The 16,995-nt window shown below is 36.3% G+C and overlaps 1 protein-coding gene and 7 non-coding genes across 9 annotated transcripts in view; 7 read left to right on the top strand and 1 right to left on the bottom strand.

Annotated features, from left to right (window-relative positions):
- Positions 1 to 9,345, bottom strand: part of snap25b (synaptosome associated protein 25b) — a 38,381-nt gene extending 29,036 nt beyond the window's left edge. For both annotated transcript variants that reach the window (XM_067367783.1, XM_067367782.1), the window contains exons 1-3: positions 9,274 to 9,345; positions 6,443 to 6,484; positions 3,143 to 3,191 (exon numbers count right to left, since the gene is read on the bottom strand). In XM_067367783.1, coding sequence (XP_067223884.1) covers positions 3,143 to 3,191; positions 6,443 to 6,484; positions 9,274 to 9,345 — 163 coding nt within the window. The remainder of the gene's footprint in view (positions 1 to 3,142; positions 3,192 to 6,442; positions 6,485 to 9,273) is intronic.
- trnal-uaa (transfer RNA leucine (anticodon UAA)) lies at positions 133 to 215 on the top strand. The gene has a single exon. It is a non-coding gene; the product is annotated as a tRNA-Leu (tRNA).
- trnal-uaa (transfer RNA leucine (anticodon UAA)) lies at positions 332 to 413 on the top strand. Its single transcript has one exon. It is a non-coding gene; the product is annotated as a tRNA-Leu (tRNA).
- Positions 731 to 813, top strand: trnal-uaa (transfer RNA leucine (anticodon UAA)). Its single transcript has one exon. It is a non-coding gene; the product is annotated as a tRNA-Leu (tRNA).
- Positions 931 to 1,013, top strand: trnal-uaa (transfer RNA leucine (anticodon UAA)). Its single transcript has one exon. It is a non-coding gene; the product is annotated as a tRNA-Leu (tRNA).
- On the top strand, positions 1,330 to 1,412 carry trnal-uaa (transfer RNA leucine (anticodon UAA)). The gene has a single exon. It is a non-coding gene; the product is annotated as a tRNA-Leu (tRNA).
- On the top strand, positions 1,530 to 1,612 carry trnal-uaa (transfer RNA leucine (anticodon UAA)). Its single transcript has one exon. It is a non-coding gene; the product is annotated as a tRNA-Leu (tRNA).
- On the top strand, positions 1,730 to 1,812 carry trnal-uaa (transfer RNA leucine (anticodon UAA)). The gene has a single exon. It is a non-coding gene; the product is annotated as a tRNA-Leu (tRNA).
- Positions 9,346 to 16,995: the final 7,650 nt, after the last annotated feature.

The following is a 16,995-nucleotide window of genomic DNA, read 5'->3' as shown; positions in this document are numbered from 1 at the left end:
ACCCCACTCCTGGTAACAAATGTCTATTCTAGCATGATTTAGTTTGGGAATTCTGCTTTGCATTACAAAGACAACAGAATTTTGAATGTATATCAGAGGAGCAATTTCGACATCTACAACCTATTAAAAGTGACCAGGATGGCCGAGTGGTTAAGGCGTTGGACTTAAGATCCAATGGACAAATGTCCTCGTGGGTTCAAACCCCACTCCTGGTAACAAATGTCTATTCTAATATTTATTAGTTCAGAAATTCTGTTTGCATTATAAAGAAAACAGAATTGTGAATGTATATCAGAGGAGCAATTTCGACATCTACAACCTATCAAAAGCGACCAGGATGGCCGAGTGGTTAAGGCGTTGGACTTAAGATCCAATGGACAATGTCCTCGTGGGTTCAAACCCCACTCCTGGTAACAAATGTATATTGTAATATTAATTAGTTCAGAAATTTTGCTTTGCATTACAAAGACAACAGAATTTTGAATGTATATCACAGGAGGAATTTCGACATCTACAACCTGTCAAAAGCAACCAGGATGGCCGAGTGGTTAAGGTGTTCGACTTAAGATCCAATGGACAAATGTCCTCGTGGGTTCAAACCCCACTCCTGGTAACAAATGTCTATTCTAGCATGATTTAGTTTGGGAATTCTGCTTTGCATTACAAAGACAACAGAATTTTGAATGTATATCAGAGGAGCAATTTCGACATCTACAACCTATTAAAAGTGACCAGGATGGCCGAGTGGTTAAGGCGTTGGACTTAAGATCCAATGGACAAATGTCCTCGTGGGTTCAAACCTCACTCCTGGTAACAAATGTCTATTCTAACATGATTTAGTTTGGGAATTCTGCTTTGCATTACAAAGACAACAGAATTTTGAATGTATATCAGAGGAGCAATGTCGACATCTACAACCTATTAAAAGTGACCAGGATGGCCGAGTGGTTAAGGCGTTGGACTTAAGATCCAATGGACAAATGTCCTCGTGGGTTCAAACCCCACTCCTGGTAACAAATGTCTGTTCTAATATTAATTAGTTCAGAAATTCTGCTTTGCATTATAAAGAAAACTGAATTGTGAATGTATATCAGAGGAGCAATTTCGACATCTGCAACCTATCAAAAGCGACCAGGATGGCCGAGTGGTTAAGGCGTTGGACTTAAGATCCAATGGACAATGTCCTCGTGGCTTCAAACCCCACTCCCGGTAACAAATGTATGTTGTAATATTAATTAGTTCAGAAATTTTGCTTTGCATTACAAAGACAACAGAATTTTGAATGTATATCAGAGGAGCAATTTCGACATCTACAACCTGTCAAAAGCAACCAGGATGGCCGAGTGGTTAAGGTGTTGGATTTAAGATCCAATGGACAAATGTCCTTGTGGGTTCAAACCCCACTCCTGGTAACAAATGTCTATTCTAGCATGATTTAGTTTGGGAATTCTGCTTTGCATTATAAAGAAAACAGAATTGTGAATGTATATCAGAGGACCAATTTTTACATCTTCAACCTAACAAAAGCGACCAGGATGGCCGAGTGGTTAAGGCGTTGGACTTAAGATCCAATGGACAAATGTCCTCGTGGGTTCAAACCCCACTCCTGGTAACAAGCATCTATTCTAATATTAATTAGTTCAGAAATTCTGCTTTGCTTTATAAAGAAAACAGAATTTTGAATGTATATCAGAGGAGCAATGTCGACATCTACAACCTATTAAAAGTGACCAGGATGGCCGAGTGGTTAAGGCGTTGGACTTAAGATCCAATGGACAAATGTCCTCGTGGGTTCAAACCCCACTCCTGGTAACTATCACCTATTATAATATTAATTAGTTCAGGAGTTCTGCTTTACATTACAAGTAAAACAGAATTTTGAATGTATATCAAAGGACCAATTTTGACATCTACAACCTATTGAATGCGACCGGGATGGCCGAGTGGTTAAGGCGTTGGACTTAAGATCCAATGGACAAATGTCCTCCTGATAACAAACATCTATTCTAGCATGATTTAGTTTGGGAATTCTGCTTTGCATAATAAAAATATTCGCCTAAAAATTCTGTTAAGGCGTTGGACTTAAGATCCAATGGACAAATGTCCTCATGGGTTCAAACCCCACTCCTGGTAACAAACAGCTACCTGTAAATAAAACAGATGGTATAGTGTTCCTTTGGGATGGTTAACAACATAGGCTGGTACCCAGAGGTTGTAGGCTGAAAATGTGATTAATGAGCCACTACCACTGTGCCCTTGAGTTAGACTGACTTCAGGTTGTTACAGCAGAAATGGGCATTTAGTTTTTTGTTGTTGTTTTTTAAAGACAGTTTTGATAGCTCCCTTTATATGTCTAGTGAACTGTTAACTGGAAGCCTCCTGAGCTCTAGGAGACTATTGCATGCAGCAATCAGAGCACAGCTTAAAGTATGGGACGTGCTGTTGTTCTGCTCTAAAACTGGAGGCTGAAAGGTGGCGGGATCATTTAAGGTAGGAAATGGATTGTCCTGAGGCAGTCTGAGGAACACAACATTTATAATTTAACACAATAAGAGGAAGGGCTGTATGTTGTTTTGACAGACTAATTAAAATTTCTCTTCCATGTGGAAAGGAGCTATACACTTCTTATTATCCACATAAAACTGAATAAAGCCTCAAGCATTTTAAGGGCTTAATTTATCATAGAAATGTGACTGCTTCTATTAAACCGAGTCACATAATTGATAAATCAATTATTGTTTTATTTTTCATTAAAATGCCTATGCCGTTTGTGGAATTGAGTATGTTTGCATAATTATCCTAAAATAGCAATGATTGTTAACTGAAAAGTCTTTCACCCCAGGGATTGTACACAGATATATTTCATCTGGTGAAGAGGAGAGCTGTTTGTCATTACCAGCAACATCGATCGTTCAGTTTACCTCTTACATGACTCTCAAAGCTTCACTTTTGACAAGACGGCCTGATGTTTATGATCATAAATTATGTCTAAATCGTCTTTATGCATAATTTCTTTAATCTGCAAAATAGATAATCTGGAAAAGCATTATGCGTAACCTTTAAGTTAAAATAAGCAAATAAAAATGACTTACTGCACAACCTTATTAAATGATTCCACAGTTTGTTTTTCGCCGTAACTTACCTCCCTGTTCATCCAGCATAACCAAAGTTCTGATACCAGCATCTTTACTCTAATCCATCAAGAATGGCAAAGCAATAAAAAAGAGGAAATAACAAACAAATGAGAGAAGCCTACAGGTGAAGATGACATTCACACATATTCAAGTCACATATAAGAAGAGAAAAGAACAGCAGGGAATAAAAGAGTATCTCGGTAGAGGACAGACTGTAGCACGCAGTACAATCACAACTATTTGAATCTTCATAAGCGTTTTTTTCTTTCTTTTCTCATTTGGCAGGTAATTAAAAGAAGGCTACGAGGTGGCAGACAGTATGGAGCTAAAATTAGTTCAGGATTGTAAACAGAGCATTGGATTGAACTCTGAAGGTACTAGAGGATGTGTGTGCAATATGGTGAGCTGTTCTCTGAGGCACATGTAGGTTCTATTGACCTAAATAAAACAGCTGATTATCTTACTCCGAATCCCACAACACCTCATTATTTTAACTAGACGATCAAGCGCTGCTGTGGTATGTTATCATAGCACCAAGTATGTATAGGAATCTCATTTTATGAAATGAAACAAAAATGTACTTAATTTAGTCAAACATCCCCAATTATCAATTGTATCAATTCATTTTATACTAATAATAACAGGTATATGCATTTACTCAGCATTTAAATTGACATGTGGCATAATGGAAACTGGAAGTGCCTTATATGAAATCAGATGCAAGTACCAGATGGGAACATTATATTTGTTCAGCACTGCTGAACTTTGAAGTTCATTAGCAACCCAAGTGTGCAATTTTCTTCCAGCAACGGCTAAAATGAAGCGGGGGAATGATTTGTTCGCAACTTTGAATAACCAATTTCAAGATGTAAATTATTTCATCTGGTTCTGTTTTCAGTAACCATCACCAGATATACAGTCATTGTTTTGTTTGTTTAAAATAAATTAATACTTTTATTCAGCAAGAATGCATTAAATTGATCAAAAATACAATAAAGTCTTTGTAAACACTTTGCAAAAAATTCTATTTCAAATAATATTTGTTATTTCTATTCAACAAAAGAACAGAAAAAAATATTAAGCTGCACAACTGTTTTCAACATTCATAATAGTAATAAATGTTTCTTTCACCAAATCATCATATTAGAATGATTTCTGAAGGATCATGTTGACACTGAAGACTGGAGTAATGATGCTGAAAATTCAGCTTTGCCATCATAGGAATACTTTATTTTTTAAAAATATATTAAAATACAGAACAGTTATTTTAAATTTATGTTAATGTTTAAAGTATTTTTAAAGTTATTATAATAATATTTCACAATATTACTGTTTTTACTGTATTTCTGATCAAATAAATGCAGCCTTGTTGAGCATAAGAGACGTCTTTCAAAATCATTAAAAAATCTTATTGATTTCGAACATCAGTTAGATCAGTTGAACAAATATTATCAGAATATATTCTGATATAATTTGACATTATGAACCTTGAAAAAAAGACCAAAAACAGCTGAAAAGCTGTATAACCTCCACACCAAATACTTACAAATACATACAAATACAAAATACAAAAAGCAGCTTGCACAATAGTAGATTTCTTACAAAAATACTTTATTCAGAGGCCAAATGCAACTTGTATAAATGTAAAAAAGAAGAAGCTATTTTTGTATAATTTCTGCATAATTTTTGTACATAATTGTGTGTATTTTTTTTTTTTTTTTTTTGCACAGTGTGGTATACTTACACTCTAAAACTGCTGGGTTAAAAACAACCAAAGTTGGGTTGAAAATGGACAAACCCAGCGATTGAGTTGTTTTAACCCAGCAGTTGGGTTAAATGTTTGCCCAACCTGCTGGGTAGTTTTTATTTAACCAAACTATTGTTTAAAAATGACTACATGGCTGACTTAAAATGAATCTAAAATGGAATTAAAATGTTCATTTATTAAACATATTAATAAATGTTAATTTTCAAGATATTTTGGGTTCATTTTAAGTAAGCAATACTGTAATTTTTAAACAATAGTTGGGTTAAATAAAACTACCCAGCAGGTTGGGCAAACATTTAACCCAACTGCTGGGTTAAAACAACCCAATCGCTGGGTTTGTCCATTTTCAACCCAACTTGGGTTGTTTTTAACCCAGCAGTTTTTAGATTGTATGAATGTTAGTGTATACACATAGTTTTTAGCTATTGAGGTATATATATATATATATATATATATATATATATATATATATATATATATATATATATATATATATATATATATATATATATATATATATCAAATCAATATTTTGTGTACAGTTATTTAATTTAATAGCATTGCAGACTTGTCTCATTTCATACAAATGCAGCTGCTGCCATTTTGTGACTATTGTTTTGTTCACTGTAATAGATTATAAGATAACAAACAGGTACGATTTTAAATCAGTTTAATCTCAGATCAATATCTCTTATCCCCATACTTATTTATGTGGTGAAATGCCGTGTAATATGCGGTATGACTGTACCGTATCTCTTAAATGATCTTCTAGTTTGAACTTGCCGCTTGCTAGTAACTGCTTTCTCTGCGGAAGCTTTGCGTTTAAAGAGCTAATAAAATATTTTGATCAATATTTCGTGTCTAATTATTTATTTATGTGGCAAGCAGCCATGTAATAAGCGGGATAATCCATCCGGTTGTTATCTCAATATGGTTTATTCTGCGATAACAACCGGCTGTACATTATCCCTTACTTACAACACTGATGACGATGTGGATCGAAAACATTTTGTCTTTGCATTTGGCCTCTAAATACTAGTATGTGTGCAAGCTCCTCTTCTTGTTGAACTTTAAAAAAAAAAAAAAAAAAGAAACCATAGAATTTAAATATTTCCTATCACACTGAAACACAAATTTCAGGTCTAGGTCAGTTTTCTGGTGTTTATAATGCCAAACCAACCACAATCTTTTCCGAACAGTATCTCCACATGTGGGGTCAGGAGTTTTTGATCCCTATTAGACACTAGAAAGACTCGTTTTCTCTCCTGCGTCTCACCACTGCCCTATCAGTAACACATATATGGAGTTGCTCTGAAATCATTATTGATTTTTATCACAGAGCGGAAATTTGGTGCTATTTCACTGTCTCGATTTCTGACCTTCAGAGGCCATGAAAACAAGCAGTGAAACAACCTCTTTGTAAAAACGACCTCCACATACAACTTTCATATACAGCCAAACTGAGATCGAATATGTCCTATAGTGTCACAGTGTATAATTTCCAGTTTTCCACTATTACTCAGTTGAGTTAATACCTTACCTCTTCAACCAGCTGCAGCATGCGGCGAGTACTCTCCAAAGACTGTAGAAAGAAAAATATACTTATTATTACTCACAATAACCACAACAGCTAATGTGATCCTGCTTGTTTTTCATATTGTTATTTGAATGCTATGTGTTCAGCACTGCAGTTGGTACAAGGCCATAATGTTCATAATATCAGTTCTGACAGCATGTTACTAATGGCTGCCAAGTTCAGACTGAGCTGAATGTACAGCCATTTCTCTTTCCCCTCCCTTCCTTCCTGTTCCTTCAAAGAAAGCTCAAGATAGTATTATCCACTCATGAATATTTAAAGCTCTCCAATTCCAGTCTAGTGTATATATCTGAGCTGAAGAAATATGACTGTGCAGCGCCACAGGACGCTCAATAGCAGGCTGGGATTAAAGATCATTATTGTGATCTTGATTTTCTTTTTAGAAAGCTATCATCAAACGCCATACCATATATCATATGGAACCATACACCACCTAGACATTGTGAGGCCTTGAAGGTGAAGTGTGTAATTTTTTTCAATGTTAATACCCTATGCTATTTTTACAACTAGAAGTCATTCTAACTCATCATCGGGTCCTCCAGAAAAATAGTCGACTAGCAAGTAATAGCTCGTCACATGCATATCTCCTATACATTGCATACTTTACCTTCAAGCAGCAGTTGGGGAAGCTACTCTGAAACTGTTGTATGACAAGCTACAAGCAACTCATAAGTCAAAGTAGTCACGATACAGTCAAGCTACCCTTCTACGAAAAAGTAGTTAGCTACACTACAAGATACAAGATTGTATATTACAAATAACTGAATAATTGTTAATGAAGAATGTTTTAAGTTAAAGATTTGGGGTTTAAAACAATGTAATGCAATACACTTGTGATTTTAATGAGTAGACTGTATTGTTTTACCCTGTAAACTATCCAAAGACATACACAATACTCAAATATATATCTTAAACTGACTGAAGTCAAAGAGCAAAATTGCAACAAATGTAACATCATTGCAATAACAAAATGCATGCAACATAAACAGAGCTGCTCTGAGACGCACAACATACTAAGCTATATACCTATTTAAATATATCATAGCCTTTGTCGTAGGATAAATGCACACTAAGCCATATCACAAATTCGTTTTTTGTTCTATTGACAGATGCTTTGCCAAAGCAATGCAAGGCGCAAAACACAACGTAAGTGATCTTTTAGGTTCATTACAAAATTGTGGAGGGACTGTTTAGTCTATGTAATTAATAAGAAATACTGATTCATTAATGTAATTAAAACAGAAATACACATTGGATATAGAGTGCAATAAAGCATGATAATTATTCTATTACTCACCTGTATGTGTGTCCTAAAATTAGTGCTGGAAGCCTTCGATGCAGATAGTGTTTTATCTTTGGTTTGCATAGATTACATACAAAAGTGTAACCTTTACCAGTCAATTCAGGTGAAATATCAACCCACCTGTCCTTTACGTAATCATCAGACGATTTCTTCTCAGTGAACCGTAAAGCCGCAAGAGGCATGATATAACAATATATTAGCTACTGGAAAAGCTACACTTTTTTTAAAAGCAACTGAGCTACTGTCAAGCTACTGAAAAATGTAGTTAAGTTAGAAGTGTCGCTACTTGTAGTTAGCAACTTTTTAAGTCACTGTGATTTTGCCAAGTAAGACATGTTCCTGAATCAACATATTTTGCTGATCCTGGAACAACATTCCTGTCCGAATATTTAGTCCTAACCCTTAAACCGAACCCTATATTTAATCAGAGGGCAAAGATAGGTGAATAACAATGGTGCAGAACCCCTTAACCCTTGTTGTAAGCCTAAACTTAACATTAACTGTAAACTTGTTCCTCAAAACTGATTGGTTGACTGGAATGTTGTTCCAGGAACAACAAAGATGTTGATCCAAGAACATGATGGACTTGGTGAAATCCTCAACACTGTCAAGCAGTGGTAAAACAAAAATTATATTATTTTTGGACTGATTGAGATAAAAAGTGCTTTTCTTATAAGGATATAAACTCATTCAACCTCAAGTTTGCTCCAAACCCATATCACTTTATTTCTTCTGTGAACACAGAAAAAGATATTTTGAAGAAAAATGTTCATACAATGAAAGGTAATGGGGTCAAGTGTTGTTTTGTGCTTCATTTATTTCATTTTATGGACAATATATTCTTGAAAATATCTTCATTTGTTGCATGCAGGTTTGGAATGACATGAGGGTGTGAGTTTTATTTCTGGGTAGACTCTAAAGTCTTTTTGTGTCAATATAACATAGTAAAATAATCAAGGACCTATGTGCATTGGCCATGTTAATAATAATCCCATGTGCACTAAAATTTTGATGACATGGTCAATCACCTGTGTTAACCCTCCCACATGGAGATGTGTGTCAAAGTTCTGATTGTTCAGCAGGGGACCAGTGTGATTACAGGTCTATCAAAGCTAGTGCAGAACCCCCACTGGGCAGGTGCTGAGAGGGAGGCCGTTTCTGTCTGAAACGAGTGCGTGTGGAGAACCTCTCACTGATCACCACTGCTTCTGCCTGGTAACCAAGCAGCCTCCCCTGCACCATGACAAATGGATGAGCAGTCTTAATATAGAGCTGCTTCTTTTTGCATAAAACAGATTTTATTAATTCAGAGATGCTCTTTAGAGTGGTTCTGTCTTCTACAGCACGTCTGGAAGTCATGGTGTGTTCATTCTCCTTCATGCTGGGACGGGTCTATTTATATACAGATGCTGTCGTATTTAGGCTTTATTTTTAGACTTGTGCCGCCCATGGAGGTTGAAGGTGTACTTACCTCATCGGCCAGCTGATCAGCTTTGGCCTGCATGTCCGTCAGCTCATTGCGCATGTCCGAATCATCTGCCATGGCTGTTGGAGGGATGAGGTACTCGCCTCTAAACGGGAAGTGTAGCTCTTACTTGAAGGCTGGAAAAGAGATGAAAAATGCTTTGTGTTAGGCTATGTCAACAAAGACACACCGAAACGAGTACTCCAGAGAGATCTGGTACAGCAGTGTGCTAAAAAGTTCAATAACCTATTGTTGAACGAACAATCAGAATTTATAAGTGACTCACAAAGAGCTGTGCATCACATGAATGTGCATCACATTTTATCCCATTTCTCTCTGAAGACAATGATCGGGCAAGTATTGTGTGGCAGTCAATATATTCAGACTCGTTCTCAGAAATTGACTCATCAATTCAAGGACTCAGGTTTCTCAAAGCTTTCAAAAGAGAGAGAGAAAGATTGAGGTATTCTGAGAATTACATTATGAATCATTGCTACTACAGAAAATACTGCAGTCCAGTTGACATAAAATCAAAACTGACCATATTAATTTTCTAAATGCATATTCCTGATCTTATTGTGCACAATTTATTATTTTAAAGAAAATAAGACGCATATGAAACAACTTTCTCTTTGGCTGATGTCAAATTATGATAAAATTAAGCACCCTACATAGTCAAAAATACATCTGACAACAGATAAAACAGATAAAATGGGTCATTAGTACCTTTTAATGTTGACTTGAAAGACGAATGCTCTATCTAGAATGACTACAGGGTAATTTTCACTAAAATTATACATATGTCACAACCGTCTGTGTTAAGGGTCTTGAATGCTTTCATAAATGCCACAGTGTGTCTCATGTACCTTGAGATAATTTATTCTTTTCATTGAAACTCAAGCTTGCACAAACATATAATATGCTTTATTATCTAGCTTAAATGTAGAAAAGCATTGGATACAAGTGTGTAATGTTGGCTACAGCATCATCTTGGCATCCTGGCACTGGCATGTTTCCCTTATATTCCTCATCTCCTGGCACAGAAGATGCTTGATCTGCCTACTGTTGATTATCAATCAAAGATTTTGTCAAGATTTACCACTCAAGTAATATACAATGTGTCTCTTTAAAGTCACCATGAAATCAAAATGGACGACTAACGATAACCTGTCACTCACATGAGATTGACCAATGGCAAACCACAACTATCCAACTATCTAATCAATTCACAATGGACAAAATCAAGTCCCACCCTAAATATTCTTTCTTGTTCGAGAAGCCGTTTCACTCAGATATTCATCCCAATAAGGAAGAAAAGACTATCACAACTTTGGTTTCATGCCGACTTTAAAAAGCCAATAGATTACATTTTATTTATGCATTCAACACACATATCTATCCAAAACCACTTACAATGCTTTAAAATGAGTCATTTCATGACCTTTGCATTGTTAGCATCATGCCAGTTGAGCTAGAGTAACAACAGTCAACACTTTTTTTGTCTGCTTGGTTGGTGCCAAGAATTCATGTCCACCAGTCCATGCAATGTTACTTTAATGAAGTGCAAGTTGGCATCAAGTCATGTAAATATATCACCAGAAATCTGCTGGAACTGCTGCCGGTGCTCTCTGTCATTAGGCATTCGTCCTGTGCCAACTGGAAAAGGCAGCAGACCTCTGATACTCCATCTTCTCCCTGGCTGCTCTATATATTTCTCTCTCCGCTCCAGTGGTGAGAGGTCCAGAGAAAAATTAGTAATTAACTTACTCTCTTCTGTATTATAAGACAATTAGATTAACTAAAGAATCACATTTATACAGAGTGTCAAGCCGAAAGCCTGCTGATCTGTAGCATTAGGCTGGCGCTTGTGGCTTCTTGCTTTTTATTATTCTGTTGTAATGTCCCTCTTTTGTTCTACAAATGAACTAGCTGAACTATTAACAGCCTTGTAAACTCTCAGTAGAATATTAGTAGGGTATTAGTAGACTGTTGGGGATAGGGCTAGTAGAATAACATGACATGTAGTTTGAGAGTAAGGGCATTTTCACACCTATGGGTCATTTGTTTTGTTCCGAAACAGGGATTAAATTTGTTACAATGTTGCCTTTTCTTCTTGGTTCGGTTCGCTTTCACAAAGCAACATTTTAAAGCGTACCAAAATGTGTTTATGCAAGTCACAGGCGAGTACAACTGTCCTCTTATTAGTCAGTTTTCTCAGCATCATCCATCAAAATGACTGACAAGTTAGCTCCATGAGCTTATTGTGGCTTTATTTGTATCTGTCGCCACACACAAACACTATATGAATGTAGCCATTATTCCCGCTGTTAAATTATATACTACATAACACATAACACTGCAGCAAATTCAAACATGCTCTCTCTGGATCTCCCAGCATTGTCTAGTAGGCTAACTGTGTCGGTATGAATGTTATAATGCAGATAGAGCAGGAATCAAGGCTTCGTTGGGACAGCATTCTTGCACAGAGAAGCGCAATTATGCAACATTTTAAGATTAAGAGGTGCTCCTTGGTTTTCAGCTACGGTAACTAATGTGCTCACTCACAGAATCAGACACTACTGCTTTTTATATAACACATTTCCCGTTATGAATTATGATATTGTTTGGTTCGTTCGTCCGCTGGGTCGGATTGCTTTCACACCTCAACCAAACCGCTCCAGAGTTCGTTTGAAAACGTACAGAGGCACCTCTTCAAGGAGGTCTCAGTAAGCTTGTTTGGTCTACTTTTGTTTGGTACAAATGCTGCATTCACACCTGCCCAAACGAACCACACCAAGGGGGACAACGAACTCTTGTGCGATTCAACCAAACTAAATGAGGCATGTGCGAAAGCACCCTTATAGTCAGTAGAATCTCTGTTGGGAACCATCAAAATAAAGTGTTAGCAGATGTTAAGCAGACAGTCTACTAATACTCTAATGAGAATTAGTTGACATGTAGTTGCAATGTTACTTATAGTCAACAGAATGTCTAAAGGGGACCATCAAAATAAAGCATTACCCTGTTCAATTCCAGAGTTTCTGGAACTGATTCCAATTCTGATTCGGAATTGATGGATGTGATTCTTAGAGTTGATAACAGGCAAATTTTTTTGATGAGTGAAATAAGGGCTTTTAAAGACCAGTGTTCTATAAAGTATAATTTATACTATTATGATTGTTATTATCAAGATAAATATTATAAACAAACAAAGGTGGCCTGTAGGGGAATTTTTGGGCAGGCTGAAAATGATTGCAGCAGGTTTTATATATGTTATGATAATTATTCTCCCATAAACGGATTATAACCCCATGACATTTTAATATAGTCTTGATAATAAATAACACATTATAATCTCTCAAAAAATATTGCGGTGTCATATACAGTCTATGATCTGTATAAAAACATTTATATATAAATTAATGGAGAGCCCCATTTCTTCCAACATCTACTCACATAAGCATAGTAAAGGAACGTCATCCTTCATTAGGGCAGATTTATATTTATTAATTTGTATTTCCTCAATATCTTGACTTAATTTCAAAATTTCTCTTCACCCGTTGTCTTAACTGAACATTCATGAGTTAAATGACACACTAATGTGATACTGAAAGCTGATTGGCTTGAATGGTAACCTCTGACAATGACTGATTATGCAAATGTAGTTTGATTCATTTGAATATCTGCTCTGATTGGTCAGTTAATCATATATGCAGTTTTTAAGCTGTCAACCTTTAGCTTTCTAACATTCGTGCAACGATTAAAACCAAAGTCCCTGTAAGGCAAGTTATTTCACTCGGCAACCATTTTTGAAATACCTCTCAGACAGCTATTTCAGACATGGAAGTGCAGCTCCTATCTCTTTGAATGGGGAAACGTCAAATTCTCCAAAGCTGTTCACCAAGCATATGATTAAATTTCGTATTTGAAATCACCAATGAAATCTCTCAACAACTGTCTCATAAATTTTGTTTCTAAATGCTCAAATAATGACCAATAAATAAATAAATAAATGCATTTTTCAGGCTGAATCAGCCAATGCGCATGTCCAGTCATAAGCACATCTCAGAACACTGACTGTTTCTATATCAACCGGAGCTTCTGTAGTGACGCGGTGACTTTACCAATTGCCGACTGACTCCTCTGAAGGAGCACTAGTGGAATTGAATAAACTTTTCGTTAAGCTGCTGTCCTTTTAAAATAAATGTATTTTATATTAGTGCTGCTATGCGATTTCACTTAGATGTTATTGAACGAATCTGTAGAGTGACTCATTCGTAACACTCAGACGCTCACCTTATGTTGTAATGATCACAGAATTAATCAGCAAACAAATCTGAATGAATGTTTTTGGTGAACAGAATCAAACTATTCAAAGTTACTATACAAAGTTATCTATAGGGAATAGATAATTTTTAATAGATCAGAGTATATATTTATCTTTCTTGAGACTGGATGAACTCAAAAGCATGTTAATATATGCATATATGCTGCATTGCAAGAAAACATACAAATCTATTAAAGTGGAAATAGGTCAGTCTATATGGAGCACATATGGTATTAAGATTCCCACTCCCTGTGCCATCCTCAATAGCTCTTTTTTTTCATTCCAGTTCTTTCTATAGAAGCTGTTATAAAAGAATAATTTGTGAGGAAACCTCAAACTGCCATGTCTCACACTTTCACTATCACACTGGAAATGTAACGCCTCAAAAGTAATCACCAAGACTCCTCAAGTGCCAAAGGCGTTCAGAAAGAGCCTCATCTTAAGGGGGTAAATAAATTTCTAAGCAAATCTTAACTTAAAATGAGCTTACAACAGTACATAAAGATGTACTGACAGTCATTCATGATGAAATTGATGGCTCAGAAATGAATCTAAAAGCACACCAGGAGCCTAAAGCAAAGTTTGTCATTGTGATTTCATAATGTGTGAGGATGCTAAGGTCAAGCCCATGCTGTGCTATGCAGACTGATTTCTATGTGGCAGAGGCTGAAATCTACCATCGGGTACGAGCAGTGGGATCAGAACTATTTTTGCTTCATGACTCGCCAGATATTTAATGTTTCATGGCCATAAAACAGCATAGAGTGCAGCGCATGAAAAATGAATTGTGCTTTTATTTTGTTCTTTTGTGAGTGTAGTAAATGGTGTCTGAAAATAATTGCTGGGGTGTAGTTTATGGATCCATCACCATCTAACACAAAATAATGAAATATTTTTCAGAAGCTGAGGCAAAAATAATTACACACTTCCTAGAGAGTGTGCCATTGTGTGCTGTTCTTTCTGTCGAACGCCTCAGCTTAGTAAAACCAAATTTTTAAAAAGTTGATGAACCAATGAAATTTTATAGTCATCTGTGACCTATATCAGATGATTTGTTGTCCATGCCTGTACTCCCTGGAGAGAACAACAGTACTTGATGGTTATTTAAAGCACTCTTGTTGAACTTGACATTTACGACTATTAACGGTTCAATTTGAAGGTCACAGATGACCTTGTCCAAACACATCATTGACATGGGCTGTGTACAGAATCTCTTGCTGTTTCTGGATTATACTGCACACAATATGCACATTTTCTGTATGCACAGAATACCTGGATCACGTAATGCATCTCTTTCTTGACTTAGGGTGCGTTCACACTTGTCATGTTTGGTTCGATTAAAACGAACCCTGGTGCGATTGCTCGATTAGTGCGGTTCATTTGAACATATGTGAACGCTGCCATCCGAACCATAGTGCGCACCAAACAAGCGGACCGAGACCGCTGAAAAGATGGGTCTCGGTCCGCTTCCAAACAAACTCTGGTGCGGTTCGAATGTTATTTGAACGCAACACGGACCAAAGACATGTAACTGAACCAAAAACAGGAAGACGAGACTCTAAAAAGGACAGAATCCTCATGCTCGTCGGTTTTTCTCGTCATAGATGCGAGTTTGACCATGACAGGTATCAGACGCACGTCTCCATGCAGCAGATTGTTTGTGTGTGAGACGGATGGATTCCCGCCGCTGTTTTGACAACTTTACACATTTTATAAGCTCTTCACGAGTTTCCAGCTGGCCAAAATACCATCACATGCAGGCTACGCCCCGCTACGCACACACAACGAGCGCATTTACCTCAGCACACAGCACTGTTTTGGATGTTCTGTAAGTTCCGTCTCAAAATAGGCAATACGTCATAAAATCCGACCAATCACGTTGTGAATGTATCCCTATGCCTTAAGGTTCGGTGATAAAATTGCCAATCTAAATGCTAATCAGACCAGGACTAAATGTTTTTTTTTCTTCTTTGGTCCGGACCAAATGAACCAAATGAACCGAACTACAAGTGTGAACGCACCCTTATAATGCACTCAGAAATATGACTTTACTGACAAAACTGGATGAATAATGCAACATGACCATTTTTATTTGACGTCACTTTATAAATTAACCCTGTGATATGTACAATCATATTGGTGTAATCAGTCTAGGCTGGTCAATAGAGCGTACGATCATGATTAAAACATCAGTGCATCACGTGATCGACTGCTAAATGGCTGCTTTTCGCACTGTGGCTGTCGCTGAGCCAGAGACAGACGTGCTCAGTGCTTTTCATATATCACAAATATGCAGTGTTTTCAACCACATAATGTTTATTTTGGGTTTCAGACATTTAAATACACATAAGTACTAACAAAACAATACATTTAGAGTTTGTAAAATACACTCTGATGTCTATGGAAGCGGCAATAAAAGTCCTTTTCATAATAATTAGACGACACGTTTTAAGCATCTTTAAAGTTTGATCTATTCTTTGCACATCTATTCTTTTGCGCCCATCGCGCATATAGCTCAACTAATGCGATCATTATAAAGGTGTTTAAAAAACAAAACACATCCACTTCCACATATTTGACAATCAGAATATTGGAATATTTCATGCTATAGTTAACAAATTTGTGAATATTTTGAATAAAAAAGGTTGTGCAAAACATGCTTCTGCTGTACAATATAGCTACATGAATTACCCGTAGCAGATCTATACAGGTGGAGCTGGGGAAGGTGGAGGTTTCTGAAAGTGTACTGCAACTGCTACAGCAAATGCTGACCAATTATTTGAAGGTTGAGCACACAAGCTCATTGGCTTATGACACAGCAGGAACCAATCAGCTGTGCCTTATAGAGAAAAATGTGAATGCAAGCAGGTTACTTAAGGACCTATCAGCCTGTGCCATCTGAGTTTCATGACAGAATTTGTATATCTTTTTGAAAATTCTATCCATTGAAGATTTCGGAAATTGCTTGTTTATGAAAACGAGATATTCTTCATTCATTTTAATCAATAAAAATGTGATTGCAAATATCAGTTTCTATGGTTATTTTAATAACAAATATCGAGAGCACATCAATGTAATGCGTGAGCACAAAACTATATATATATATATATATATAAATATCGGTACTCGTACTGTCTTTAAAAAAATGGTATTGGTGTATCCCTAGTTTTTACAGATTTTTGGAACAAATAAATAAAGCCTTGATGAGTGTAATAGAGCGTACCGACCCCGAACTTCTGTGTATCTGTTGTAATTATTGCATTTGATTTATTTTATTTGGATTCATATTGCTTTAAATCTTTACAAGGATCACAAAAGACGTATTCCTTTAAATACACAACTTACAGTTATGCAAAAACAAGGTTGAAAGTGCAAATATAAGCATACATGCACCTAAAATA

The sequence above is a fragment of the Chanodichthys erythropterus genome, chromosome 18, assembly GCF_024489055.1.
Source record: "Chanodichthys erythropterus isolate Z2021 chromosome 18, ASM2448905v1, whole genome shotgun sequence".
Taxonomy (NCBI): Eukaryota; Metazoa; Chordata; class Actinopteri; order Cypriniformes; family Xenocyprididae; genus Chanodichthys; species Chanodichthys erythropterus.
This window is presented reverse-complemented; position numbering and strand designations above follow the sequence as displayed.